General features: G+C 32.9%; 3 protein-coding genes across 4 annotated transcripts; all 3 read right to left on the bottom strand.

The window, feature by feature from the left end:
* Positions 1–1,900: 1,900 nt before the first annotated feature.
* Positions 1,901–4,161, bottom strand: LOC127247636 (GDSL esterase/lipase At1g31550-like). Its single transcript, XM_051269583.1, has 5 exons — positions 3,850–4,161; positions 3,538–3,762; positions 2,813–2,964; positions 2,421–2,703; positions 1,901–2,323 (listed from the first exon to the last, which is right to left on the bottom strand). Exons 1-5 carry the CDS (start codon positions 4,112–4,114, stop codon positions 2,061–2,063), a joined length of 1,188 nt encoding a protein of 395 aa, XP_051125540.1. The 5' UTR covers positions 4,115–4,161; the 3' UTR covers positions 1,901–2,060.
* A 4,867-nt stretch (positions 4,162–9,028) lies between these two features.
* Positions 9,029–11,535, bottom strand: LOC127247641 (GDSL esterase/lipase At1g31550-like). Its single transcript, XM_051269592.1, has 5 exons — positions 11,109–11,535; positions 10,804–11,016; positions 9,975–10,126; positions 9,613–9,892; positions 9,029–9,534 (listed from the first exon to the last, which is right to left on the bottom strand). The coding sequence occupies exons 1-5, from the start codon at positions 11,371–11,373 to the stop codon at positions 9,269–9,271; spliced, it is 1,176 nt and encodes a 391-aa protein (XP_051125549.1). The 5' UTR covers positions 11,374–11,535; the 3' UTR covers positions 9,029–9,268.
* A 274-nt stretch (positions 11,536–11,809) lies between these two features.
* Positions 11,810–13,520, bottom strand: LOC127247639 (GDSL esterase/lipase At1g28600-like). 2 transcript variants are annotated; one of them, XM_051269587.1, is made up of 5 exons: positions 13,249–13,520; positions 12,931–13,155; positions 12,644–12,792; positions 12,299–12,578; positions 11,810–12,198 (listed from the first exon to the last, which is right to left on the bottom strand). In XM_051269587.1, exons 1-5 carry the CDS (start codon positions 13,514–13,516, stop codon positions 11,939–11,941), a joined length of 1,182 nt encoding a protein of 393 aa, XP_051125544.1. In that variant the 5' UTR covers positions 13,517–13,520; the 3' UTR covers positions 11,810–11,938. The 2 variants fall into 2 exon arrangements, with proteins under 2 accessions (XP_051125544.1, XP_051125545.1); XM_051269588.1 differs by having other exon boundaries at positions 12,671–12,792.
* Positions 13,521–13,865: the final 345 nt, after the last annotated feature.

Raw genomic sequence — 13,865 nt, 5'->3', positions numbered from 1 at the left:
AATGTGATATAATTAATATTTAATTTATATTTTAACTAAAAAAAGTCTTTTGTCTGAATTACTAATTTAATTGTAGTTTGAAATTGATATAAAATAAAATATTAACTTATTATTTAAATACTATTTTGATGTAATATTTTGTAAGGAATATAATATAATTTTAATTAAAATTTATGCGGATAAATAATATTAATTTGAATTTAAAATGTTAAAACAACAATATATGTAATAAAAAAGATAATAAAATGTTCATTTCTTTTTTAGTAACTCTACTTTCTAAAATTATAAATATCCTTACAATATATTTTTATATCATATATCAATATAATATTAATATACCTTAAATTTCGTACAAAGACCAAACAGTTACTTCTGTAAGAAACGAATGAAGTAGTGTGTTTGTTTGAGGAATTGGATTTTGAATTGTGATTTGAATAGTAAAAATTTTGAATTGTAATAGTCGTATGATCATGTGATATAAATAAGTGTTATGCCCGATATTTTAAATGTAAAATTAATTTTTAATATAATATAAAAATAAAAAATAGGTTTTTGATTGGATATTTTTTGGGAAAAAAATAAATTGTAGAATTTTGTATAAAATCTTTAAACGAACACACTTAATTTAGTTTTTTTTCTTCGTCTTCGACTTCTACAATTCAACTGAAGACTTCTGCTTCAACACAATATTCGGGTGCAATATAAAACATTTTTAAAAAAAAAACAATAAACTACATTCAATCTCGTCTAACGTGAACATCATCCTCATTCCTCACACCGGCAGTCCTTGGCAACCAAAATGTTAGATTTTTTTCTCCCTAAAAAAACTGAAGGCATTCAAAACAGCCGATTTAAGGCAACACACGAAAAATGAGCGAATCAATTTTCAATTTCTCACTGCACGGTGTGAAGCTGCTCAGATTAATTTTACCAGATCTTCTAGGAGGATCCACATTTTTAGAACTTTGAAAAAATATTTTCGGAATTTCGAAGTTTCTCATTTCTCCTTAGGAAATTGTGCTGGAGCAGAAGCCCTCATCAGCAATGGCGAAGTCGAATAAAAGGTGAGCTAAAAAAGTTAATAAAGAAAAAAAAAAATAAATAATATTTTTTCTCTTAAATACAGCAAAGTGGAAACAAAAAACCTCCCTCGGAGTGTTCAATAGAAGCAGACGATCTGGGTTTGTGTATTTGCTTATTTGTTTTCTTAATTAAATTAATAAGAAAGGGTATTTCAGTCATTTTGTTATAAAATTTTTATTCAAGATACAATATCGTTCGCATTAATAGCATGTGTGTCTCACGCACTTTCTATTATCAAGAAGGTGAATTATGCTAAAAAAAAAAATAACATATGGTATTATATGCTTAAGAAATATAACACAGGTATGAATGATATATTGTACCCTAATAATAATATCTTTTTCGTCGGTAGATCTGATTCGCTGAATAATGCCATCTATACTACGACATAGGGAAGGGGGCTTCGAATCCTCTCGACCCAATAGAAGAGCGACAAGTGGCAGCATGCTTGTTTATTTATTTATAAAACTTTAGAAATCTTATTTTTTACAAATTTGACCCAACTTAGGAAATGTTCATTTCTTCCCTCGTAATCAAAGCAATTCCCGTCGCCACCCAGCCTGTCGCCGGAGCAAAGTGATCGCCCATCATTGCTAAAAATATTTTATCCACTTTCAGTAATTAATAGAATACTATTATTTTTTAATTTGTTACAAAAACTTCAACTGAATTTCAACTGACCCTTTAATTTGGGACGGAAATAGTAATTTTCATTCCATTGTTATTTTTTAAGGGATGGCTTAATTTTTGTTTTTGCTCGTCGAAACACTACTATTGATCTTTAATTTCTGTGCTCAATGATGATGGATATATATATATATGATGCGTTGGATTTGATTTTTTATGGTAGAACCAAAATTTTGTAAAATAAAAAACACTTTGTAAAGAAAATCCATAACAATAAACGACATGTATGCATAATGCATGCACTAAACTTTCAGCATCTAGCCTACTACAGAGACAAGTCGAGTCGAGTCTTAGTAGTCGGCAATGGCGCGACGCTTCAATGTGGAATTAAGGCAGATGGTCGAGAAAGGAGGATCGGTATACGGTCCTTGGAACAATCCTTGGGCTATGAATCTATTGGCCGCCTCTGTATTGTGCACCCCATCCCAATTAATATACTCGGCCGGGTCTCGACAGGATGTTGCTTGAGGATTTCCGCCGCACTGCTTGGCTGGCTCGAAGTTGTACGTCCCTCCAGCTCCGCAACAAGCCATAAGAACTTGGTTTCCAAATCCTGGATCATCCAATGGATAGATTGGTACATATATATTCAATAGCTTCAATTCCTTGATAATGTTTGCAGAGTTGGAGAAGTATATATAATATGTTACCGAATTGGTTGGGAGAGAGATACATTCGATTTGCTGCATTATAATAATCTCCATACATTATGTTGACATTAGGATGAAGTTTTCTTATTCTCTGCAATTCTTTTTGGAGAAGCTCGTTATGGTACTGTAAGTGCTTGTTTAACCCATAATGACAACCAGTTTGGGGATCATAGTCATCTCGTGTGCTGGATATCTCATCATAAAAGAGTAGCATAGCAGGCATGCAACCATCGGGCAAACTCCCAGGAACAAGAATCGTCACAGCTCCAAGCTTGATCAGCTCCTGCACATAATGTACAAATTAAACCCTTTCTAATAATCCAAGGATGGATTATATGACAAGATGATTTTGATTAGTCTAAAGGTAATTTGAGATTTTTCGACATATATACCTCGATGGTGGATCCAATGTGGCTAACAAGTAAAGGAGCAAGCATTCGCGCATCATCAAGAGTCTTCCCTAACTGAACCAGGAGATGGCTGTAGTCGTTGCCTCCAAGTGGTCCCAATACAATCAAACATCTTTTCAAGTACTTTCGACCATCTGTGTATCATACACACATCACTTCATAGTCTATCTGATATTTAACGTTGATCATTCTACTTTTTGCCTCTTTAGACAGAGAATTTTAATAATAATAAAATTAATAAACATTTGCACAAAAATTTAAATAAAGAAGAGTACCTATGTAAACATAACTTTTGGTTTTGGATGGTGTTAAAAATTGGAGAGACTGTATTGTACTATACTCCCCCGGTGCCGTTAAAAAGTATACATCTACTTTTGGCGTTGAATTTAACAAATAATTTGTTCATGTTATTTGTAATAAAAGTAATGATTTGATATAAAATAAAAATAAAAAAGCTTTGTATTTAAATAAATATGTATTCTTTTTAACTGGATTGATGAAATAATATTTTAAATAAAACATACTGTCTGTTTATTTTAATTTAGTTTGAAAATTTTAGGTATATTAAAATAATTTATAATGAGATATTTTATTTTTTTTTCCCTATAATCCCGGAAAAGATCTGGAGTTTGATGGTCAAAGAAACACAATAATTTTAAGGCCGGGAAGATCGACAATGAATAAAGAGGTAGAATAGATGCACCGACCTGGAAGTCCGGCCAAAAAGCTTCGGAACCATTCCCATTGAGTTCCCAGAGAGACATTGGTGGACATACTCAGACTTCCAATCTTCCGGAAGAACTCATGGGGAAGCACCGACGCTCCAGCCACCGCGAAATTAACTCCGCTGCTGAAGCTCCGGGGACGTTTCTCCGGCTTTTCGTGAGCTTCGGAAAAGTAAGATTTGAGTGGAGGCAGCCCCACGCTTTGCGCTGTAAAATTTAAAGCAGGAACTGACTGATGAGTATATATATATACACTCAAATCTATAATATATAGATATGTAGTGCGTACGGTACCGATGAAATCAATGACGACGCGACCGTCGGAGAATCTTCCGGTAGGGTTGTGGAAGTACGTCCGGCCATAGGGCGGGTTAGCAGAGAAGCAGGGTCCAGGGTATATCTCGGGGATAAGATCATTGCCGGTGTCGGATAACGAACCGCCGAAGCTAACAACGGAATCGAAGCATCCAGAGAGCTGCGAATCTGACGTCGCTGATGAAGACGATGCCACCGTAAAGAAGAAAAGTGCAGCATGTGCAAATGCTAGTGGAAGTGCCATTATTGGTAATTGAAGAATTAAATAGCACCCAATGACTGTGTCAAGTAACACACTATAAATAATGAGTTGCTTCCCCCAACTAATAATGACTCTGTCACTTCTGACTGTTTATTAAATTTATATATAAATAATTTTATCTATATATAATTTTATTTTTCTTTATTTCAATAAATACTAATCGAATTTATTATTATTTTTTATTAATTTTTTAATAATTTCTTTTTTTATAATATTTCATTTTATCTTTACCTATTCTGTTTTATATATTGAAATATTACTTTAATTTTTTTAATTTCAATGCTTGAGCATAATTATGACAAACGTAGGGGTATAACTTTTACCAAAATAATAATAATACACTTTTTTCGTCTGTACATCTAATAATGCCACCTAATTTTAATTTTATGGGTACGTACTATGGTGAATGGTTGACTGGTGGGTGGTACAGTACATAATGTATGGGTATCTACTCTCCATTTCATTTTTTGAAGTAATATGCAATAAATCATTTAATTATATTAAATGCCTTTTTTTTTGTCTTTTTTTAGGTACATTACATATTGTGTTGGTAGGTACTCTTCATTTCATTTTTTTAAATCATTTAATTTTATGAAATGTTTTTTTTTTTTTTTTTCATTCAATAACAAATGATATTATGTCCGTTTCACCTCAAAGAGATCCTTCAGGGCTTCGTAGTAAATTAAAAATATCAATATTTAATTTGTCACTGAAAGTGTGTAAGAGATTTGATATTTTTGTCATTTGATTTTATTTATAAAGTAATTGTATATTTAATGGTATGTTTGAAATTTTGATAAAATTTAAAGATATTTTGATATTAGTATATAATTAATAAATATTTTAGAAAGTGAGACAGACAAAAATAGTAAAAATGATACTTTGAGATTGTAAAGAGGAAGTACTATTTTTATTTTATTATGTTTTATGAAAAACAATATTTATTTATATTTAATAAAATTTACTAATTTAAAATATATATACAAATTATAAATCTAACTTAATTAGCTTTATAACATATAATATCATAAAATTAATTTGTATTAACCATAAATAAATACTTCCTCTGTCACTAATGAAAATGGTTATTTGAGATTTTGTAATAGATTAAAAAATAATAATATTTTATTAGTTAATAGAAGTAGATAAGTTTTTTGACATTTTTGCTTTTGACTTTTATGCATAAAATAATTGTGTGTGTAATTGTATATTTATAATTTAACTAAAAGTTAAAAGATATTTTGATACTAACTTATGATTACCTACAAAAGAAATATTTTGAAGTGAAACAAACCAAAATAATAAAAATAATACTTTCAATTATGATAGACCAATTCAAAACTATTTTATTTTTCTCTCTCCTCTTCTATATCTAAATTACTTATTTTTATAAAATTAATTATGTTAATTATAGATAAGTAAATATATTTTTTTTATTTATTTGTAAAGATTTTAATTATGCATTCATTTTTTTTAAAATATCAAATCAAACATCTATTTTTAATTTTTTATATTATATTAAAAAATTAATTTTATATTCAAAGCCATCACATCAATATCTATTTTTATCATATTATACAATTAGTTCATTTCAATTTTTTTATTATTTAAATCTCAAATTAAAATTCAAACCTCCAAACAAACACACACTATTTAAAATTTCTTTTAATTATATATATACATATATTAATTTTTACTTTAAAAATACCAATAATACTATTTATATAAAAAATAATAAAATAATACTCACTCTGTCCCGCTATAAAATATATGTTTACTTTTGACGCGAAATTTAAGAAATAATATCATTTTAATTATAATGAATAGTTAAAAATAGTATAAAAATAATTGTTATTGTTATCGGTGCAAAACTAATGATGTAATAATAAAATATGAGTATTTGTAAAAAAAATAGATATTTTTGAAATATTTATTTTATAATTAAACAACTAAAAAATATATATATTTTTTTGAATAAAAAAATATTATAACTATTATAATTAATTTATTAAATTACATTACTTTAAATACTGTATCTTCGTCTAACCAAATGAACCATCGATCAGGAGTGAACTTATGATCTTACGATGGGTTTTAATCTCAACGCCTACAGGTTCACCTACCACACATAGTTTAGTTTGCATAGGTATTAAGTTCGACCAATTATTTACTCAGTGAGCACTTTCGATAACAACGGTGAGTTTTCATATTATCAAAAAAAAAAAAAAAAAAAAATACTATTGTTCTAATACACTTTAATTTATTATTATTTTTATACTAAATATTTCAAAAATTTTCTAATATTTTTATAATTTGTATATACACATGTTTTTTTTTTGTTCTTTTTATATACATAATTGTTATAAGTTTATAAAATACTTTGCTTGGCTTTGGATTTTGTGTTGGGATTTGAATAGTCTAAAATTTGAATTTGAATAGTTGTATGATGTAATATAAATATGTGTTGATGTGATGTTTTGAATGTAAAATTGATTTTTAGTATAATATAAAAAAAAGAATAGGTGTTTGATTTGATATTTAGAGTGAAAAAATAGATTGAATAGTAAATTTAAAATCCAATCCCCCAAACAAACAAACCATAAATAAAAACGGATATAATTATACTCCCTCTGTCTCATAAGTAAGTATCAATTTGCTTTTTGCACGTAACTTTTGAAATATTAGTATTATATTGGGATATAGTAGGAATAAAATAGAAATGACTAAAATAACTTTATTAGCATGTGCGATATAAAAGTAATGGTATTTGTGTAATATATTGTAAATTGTAAGGGTATTTGTAATGTTAGATAAATAGTACAATTAATAAAAATATAAATACTTTATTATGTGACAAATTAAAATAAAAAAATAAATATTTTATTATGATACAGAGGAAGAGGAAGAGGAAGAAGTGCTAAAAAAAACAGTACTATTTGAATTATATTATTTTCTTTAAAAAATATAGTACTAAATGCAGAAGGTAACGTGCAGGAAGTACAATGTGATAGATGATACATAATCAATATTGAACTTGACTTGATTTGATGTGTATGGTCAGAAATAAATGATAGTGATCAATGTTGAACAATATTCAATTATCAATATTGAACTTGACTTGATTTGATGTGTATGGTCAGAAATAAATGATAGTGATCAATGTTGAACAATATTCAATTATCATCGTTCAATTTTTATTGTACTAAAGTATATTTGTACGGTTTTTTAGATAATTGTTTTTTTGCTATAAATCGATAAATTTGTCTTTAATTGTATAACAGAGATTAAAAGTAATAAATGAATGAAGGGTAAAAATGTAAAATTTGTATTTAAAAAAAATAAGACCTAAATAAAAAAAATAAGACATTAGTATATGAACGGAGGAAGTAATAATTTGAACTTAATTTCATATATGATCTGTGTGGTCAGAAATAGAATGACGATACGGTTTAAGAAAATTATGATTATATTTGTGAATAAACACTCCATAAGTTTATTTTACTTGATGGTCCATCAGACTTTTTTTATATTGCAGCTATTTTATACTCTATTTTATACTCCTTTTGTCTCATATATTTGCAATAATGTAGACACCGTATTTTATGAGGCATGTAATTAGTAAATAATTAAAAATATATTAGTGAAAATAATTATCTATAATATAAATAATTATAAATTAAGATTAATATAAAGTTTAATTAAAATTAAAAAAAACTAAAAAATTTAAAATGAGATTAAAGTGTGTAATCATTTTCCAAAAAAAAAGTGACATGGAATGTGAAACAAACAGAAACGGCATGGGACGGAGAGAGTATTTTTTAGCATTGGTAGGTTGCAGGAAGGCTGTCTCGGCAATCCTGCTGCAATATGAATCTGTGTGTTTTGCATTATTCATTATGTCCAAACATTAAATGCCTGCAAGAGTCAAATATGGTATTTAGGGGATGATTGTGCAGAATCATTGGAGAACACTCCATCATTTTTTATGCTAAGGGAAATTAACATGAAGTGTGTTCTTTCCAAGGATGCATAGATTATGCAGTAAAAAAAGACAAACAAGTTGGTTGTGTGTGAGTTGGTGCGTATATCTTAGTGAAAAGATTGTTGAGAAAAGCTCTCACCACCCCCGTCGATTCAACTCTCCACGTTTTGAATGTGTATTCTACACTGATATCAACTGGAGAAGTCGAAGGTGTTCGGAATTAATGAAATTCCAACCGGAGGGAATGATCAAGCTCTGGACTTCTTTGCTGTGTGGGTACGAGATTGTAGTAACGCGAACCTGATGAGGTATTTTCCTGGGTTAACCATGACAATGTTAGAGTTAAATGAATTGTGGTTGTTTGTGTCCTAGCACTGGTTAGTGGAATTCCTCCTGAATTGGTATCTTCGAATATAGATTTGTTGATAATCGAACCTGGTCAACAAATACTTTGTCTCATTGTTGTTTTATATTATGTATTGTCTTTCGTTGTTAAAACATTATTATAACTGTAAACCACTTAGAAAATTGACACTTTAAAGTGTTCGAATTTGTTTGTTGGATAAACCACTTTCCCAACAATATTTATACCTCAACCCAACTTTATTTATGAATCGTCCAATAAAATGTGATTTATGGGCTGATATTTTGCCAGTCAATCATATTATTCGAGTACATGAACAGTTGAATAGAAGAAGTATTCAATTATTAATGATATATATTTTTATATACAATTTTATATTGTAATTTCAAAATGATACAATATAATGAACCCAAAGTAACAATAATTGAGATGAATATCTACACGAAAGACCGCAAGATTAGTTTGTGTTAATGTAATATATATACTAATAAAATATGTTGGATTGGAAGAGCATAAACAAACACAAAAACCAATTCCAAAACTAACCTAAACCCCAACTATAGAACAAGCACATGTATAGTTTGCTAATATCTCACCGATCAAACTCTCAAAGGAACACCTCACACGAAAATGGTGGTCAAGGAGAAATTATGTATACAAAAAATGAACACTCCCTCAAGGAGAAATTATATATATAATTATGCAATGATAAAAATCATCGATCATGAATACATGTATGCATAATAAGCATAAAAGCAACCTTTCAGCCTCTAGTGGGTTTGAGTCTTAGCTAGTAGTCGGCAATGGCGCGAGGCTTGGATGTGGAATTAATTAGGCAGATGGTCGAGAAAGGAGGATCGGTATATGATCCTTGGAGCAATCCTTGGGCAATCAATCTGTTGGCTGCCTCTGTAAAGTGTACCCCATCCCAATTAATATACTCGGCTGGATCGCGACAACATGCTGCTTGGGGAGTGCCGCCGCATTGCTTGGCTGGGTTGTAGTTGTACGTCCCTCCGCCTCCACAACAAGAACTAAGTGTCTGGTTACCGAAGCCTGCATCATACATAGATAGATAGATAGGCATTCAATGGCTTTCTTGATAAATTTTGTAGAGTGAGGTTTGTGTGTTACCGAATTGGTTGGGAGAGAGATACATTCGCATCACGTCGTTATAATAGTCTCCATACATTATGTTGATATGTGGATAAAGTTTTCTTATTCTCTGCAGTTCCTTTTGAAGAAGCTCGTTATGGTACCGTAAGTGCTCGTTTAACCAATAATGACAACCATTTCGTGGATCATAGTCGTCGCGTGTACTAGATTTCTCATAAAAGAACAGAGTAGAAGGCAAGCAACCATTCGGCGAACTCCCAGGAACAAGGATTGTCACAACTCCAAGGTTGATCAGCTCCTGCAATTAATGTACAAATTAAAGCCTTTCTAATCTAAGGATTGATTATATGAGAAGACAGTTATATAATTTGATGATATACCTGAATGATAGATCCAATGTGGGTAACAAGTAGAGGCGCCACCGATTGCAGGTCATCAAGACTCTTCCCTAACTGGATCAGGAGATGATTGTAGTCGTTGCTTTCCATTGGTCCCAATACAATTAAAGTTCTTTCCAGGTACTTTCTACCATCTGTATATACATACATACTTCACTCTCTTTTAACATTCATTCATTCTTCATTCAAGTTTTTGTTTTGGGAATATATATGGTGCTATAACTTGGAGAGAAAGAGTACGTAGCTAATAGTATAAACTTCTTTAATAGTATAAGTATTTTAGATAAAAATTAAAAAAAGTGGCCAAGTTTACGGTTACAAGACAAGTGATCCTGTCCATGGTCAATCAAGTTTAAAGTTCAGATCCGTTGTGTACTAAACTTGCACATGGACAACCACAAATGGAAGATGGCAGGACTTGATATCATGGTAGATGATATAAATGATCGTCTTACTTAAAAACTTAACCGGTTAGAATATGCATCATTTATTTATTTATCTACAAACGAGAGTAAACTAACATGCTCCTCATGGGCAAGGGAATAAATGCAATCAAATTAAATTTGCACGTGGACAATGAAAAATGGGGGACGACGAACTTTAGGTAAGACGGTCATTTATATCATCTAATATGTTAAAAAATCTCCTCAATGCCTTCAGGTTTTGCTTGCCAAACATGATTCACCGAGTGTGATTTGACTTGTCAGACCTAGTTTGCATACTATTAGGGTTCGAAAACGCACTCAACTAGTGGCAGTTGCGAATTTTCACATTATTAAAAAAAATAAATAAATTAAAAGGCAGATCCGACCTGGAAGTCCGGCCAGAAAGCTTCGGAACAATTCCAATTGAGTTCCCAGAGAGACAGTGGTGGACATATCGACACATCCAATCTTCTCGTAGAACTCATAAGGAAGCACCGACGCTCCAGCCACCGCGAAATTCACTCCGGTGCTGAAGCTCCGGCGACGTTGCGCCGCGTCAGGAAAGTAAGGTTTGAGTCGAGGCAGCCCCATGCTCTGTGCTGTAAAATTGAAACAGGAACTGACTGATGAGTATCATCTAATTTAATTGAAGTAATATATATATATATATATATAGAGAGAGAGAGCGTACCTATGAAATCAATGACGAGGCGGCCGTCGGAGTACCTTCCGGTAGGGCGGTGGAAGTACGTCCGACCATAAGGCGGGTTAGCAGAGAGGCACGGTCCCTGGTGTAGCCCGGGGACGAGATCATTGCCGGTGTCGGAGAGCGAACCGCCGAAGCTAACAACGGAATCGAAGCATCCAAACAGCTGCGAATCTGACGCCGCTGATGAAGACGATGCCAACAAAAAGAAGCAAACTGCAGCATGTGCAAATGTAAATGCAAGCGCCATTATTGATTATTGAAGACAGCTCGAACTTGTTAGGGAAACTAAGACATTAGTTACATATACAGCAAACGGGAGTCCTCAACACGCCCCCTCAGGTGCAAATGGGTCTGCGAAACTTGCACATGCATATGCCACAAATGGGGACGGACGGGACTCGAACTCAAGACCTAGCCTAGGCTCTGATACTAATGATGTCAAGTAACACACTATAAATAATATTACTACTTCCTCGTTGACGATTTGATTCCCTGAAGGCTGAATATATAATAGTACCACCCAACTTCACGATTTGGCAATGGTTGATTGGGGATGGGATCTCTTTAAGTCCTTTCACGCTCTTCACCAATTAAATATACAAGATCAAACTCATGAACAATACATATATTAAAAAAATATAAAAACAATAAAAAAAATAGATGTTTTCAAGAAATGGCAAAAATGGTGTGGCAAATAATTAATGACTATAAGTCATCATCATCATCATTCATCAATACGTGTACGCATAAAGCATACAACAAACTTCAGCATCTGCACTACTACATAGAGTAGTCTACTTGAGTCTTCTTAATTAGTACTCAGCAATCGTCGATGTCGATGTGGAATTAATTATGCAGTTGGTCGAGAAAGGAGGATCAGTATATGGTCCTTGGAGCAATCCTTTGGCCATAACCCTGTTGGCTGCCTCTGTAAAGTGTATTCCATCCCAACTAATATACTCAGCCGGATCACGACAACAAGTTGCTTGAGGACTGCCGCATTGCTCGACCGGGTTGTAGTTGTACGTCCCTCCGCCTCCACAACAAGACCTAAGAATTTGGTTTCTAAATCCTGCATCATGCATGAATTAAATAGATATATAGATATAGATACATGTTCAATGATTGTCTTATCAATTTTCAATAGAGTGGAAGTTCCAAGTGTATGTTACCGAATTGGTTGGGGGCGAGATACATTCGCATGGCATTGTTATAATAGTCTCCATACATTATGTTTACATGAGGATGAAGTTCCCTTATTCTCTGCAGTTCCTTTTGGAGAAGATCGTTATGGTAGCCGGAGAACTCATTCAACCCAGAGAGACAACCAATTTGCGGATCATAGTCATTGTGTGTACTAGAATTTCCATATGAGGTTAGAGAAATAGGCATGCAACCATCCGGCAAATTCCCGGGAGCAAGGATTGTCATAACTCCAAGCTTGATCAGCTCCTGCAATGTACAACATTAAGCTGTTGACATTTCGATGTGTCTAAGGTATAGATGTTTTGACATACTTGAATAGTGGATCCGATGTGGCTAACAAGTAGAGGAGTCACGAATTGCAGCTCATCAAGAGTCTTCCCTAACTGAAGGTGATTGTTGTAGTCGTTGCCTCCTATTGGTCCCAATACAAACAAACATCTCTCCAGGTACTTTCGACCATCTGTATATCACACATGAACAAACACTTCAATTCTTAGTCAAAAAACTAAAATTGCAGAGAGAGGTTTTAAATGAAAGTTGAAATATAATTGACCAGCGGTCCTGTCCACGATCAATCAAGTAGAATAGATGCACGGACCTGGAAGTCCGGCCAAAAAGGTTCGGAACCATTCCATTTGAGTTCCCAGAGAGACATTGGTGGACATATCCAGACATCCCATCTTCTTGTAGAACTCATAAGGAAGCACCGACGCTCCCGACACCGCAAAATTCACTCCGGTGCTGAAGCTCCGGCGACGTTGAGCCGTGTCGTTGTGAGGTTTGGAAAAGTAAGGTTTGAGCAGAGGCAGGCCCAGGCTCTGTGCTGTAAAATTGAAAACAGGAACTGATGAAATCATCTATTATACACACACACTCAAATATCATCATCTTAATTTAGTTGAAGTGCGGTGTGTACCGATGAAATCAATGATGAGGCGGCCGTCGGAGAATCTTCCGGTAGGGTGGTGGAAGTAGGTCCGGCCATAGGGCGGGTTAGCAGGGGGGCACGGCCCCCGGTGTAGCCCAGGGACAAGGTCATTGCCGGTGTCGGTTAGCGAATCGCCGAAGCTAACAATGGAATCGTAGCAACCAAAAAATGAATCTGGCGCCGCCGATGCCAGCGAAAAGAAGAAAGCAGCAGCAAGTGCAAGCGCCATTGCCGATCCTTCTCCAAAGACTACCATTTGGTCGTTGAGGATTTATTGATCATGTTTTTAAATCACTTTTGTACTTCTGTACGATGTTATCTTACACTATTTACTTTTCAGCCATGTGAACGACAGTGATCCAAAAATGTTGAGCAATCAATTTCAACTTCTTGATTTAATGTGTATGGCCAAAAAGTACATCCACAAAGTTTAATATGAACAGTTGAATAAAATGTGGGCACTCCTTGTACATATATATTTTGCAAATTTTAACATTAAAGATTGTTAGATGATCGGAAATCAACTAAAAGTTTAAGTTTGTAAGAATAAGTGTCATATTTTTCTAATATTTTTAACACACGGGAGTCCTCAATACGCCCGTCAG

The sequence above is a fragment of the Andrographis paniculata genome, unplaced genomic scaffold (genome assembly GCF_009805555.1).
Source record: "Andrographis paniculata isolate CXL003 unplaced genomic scaffold, ASM980555v1 Contig32END, whole genome shotgun sequence".
Lineage (NCBI taxonomy): Eukaryota > Viridiplantae > Streptophyta > Magnoliopsida > Lamiales > Acanthaceae > Andrographis > Andrographis paniculata.
This window is presented reverse-complemented; position numbering and strand designations above follow the sequence as displayed.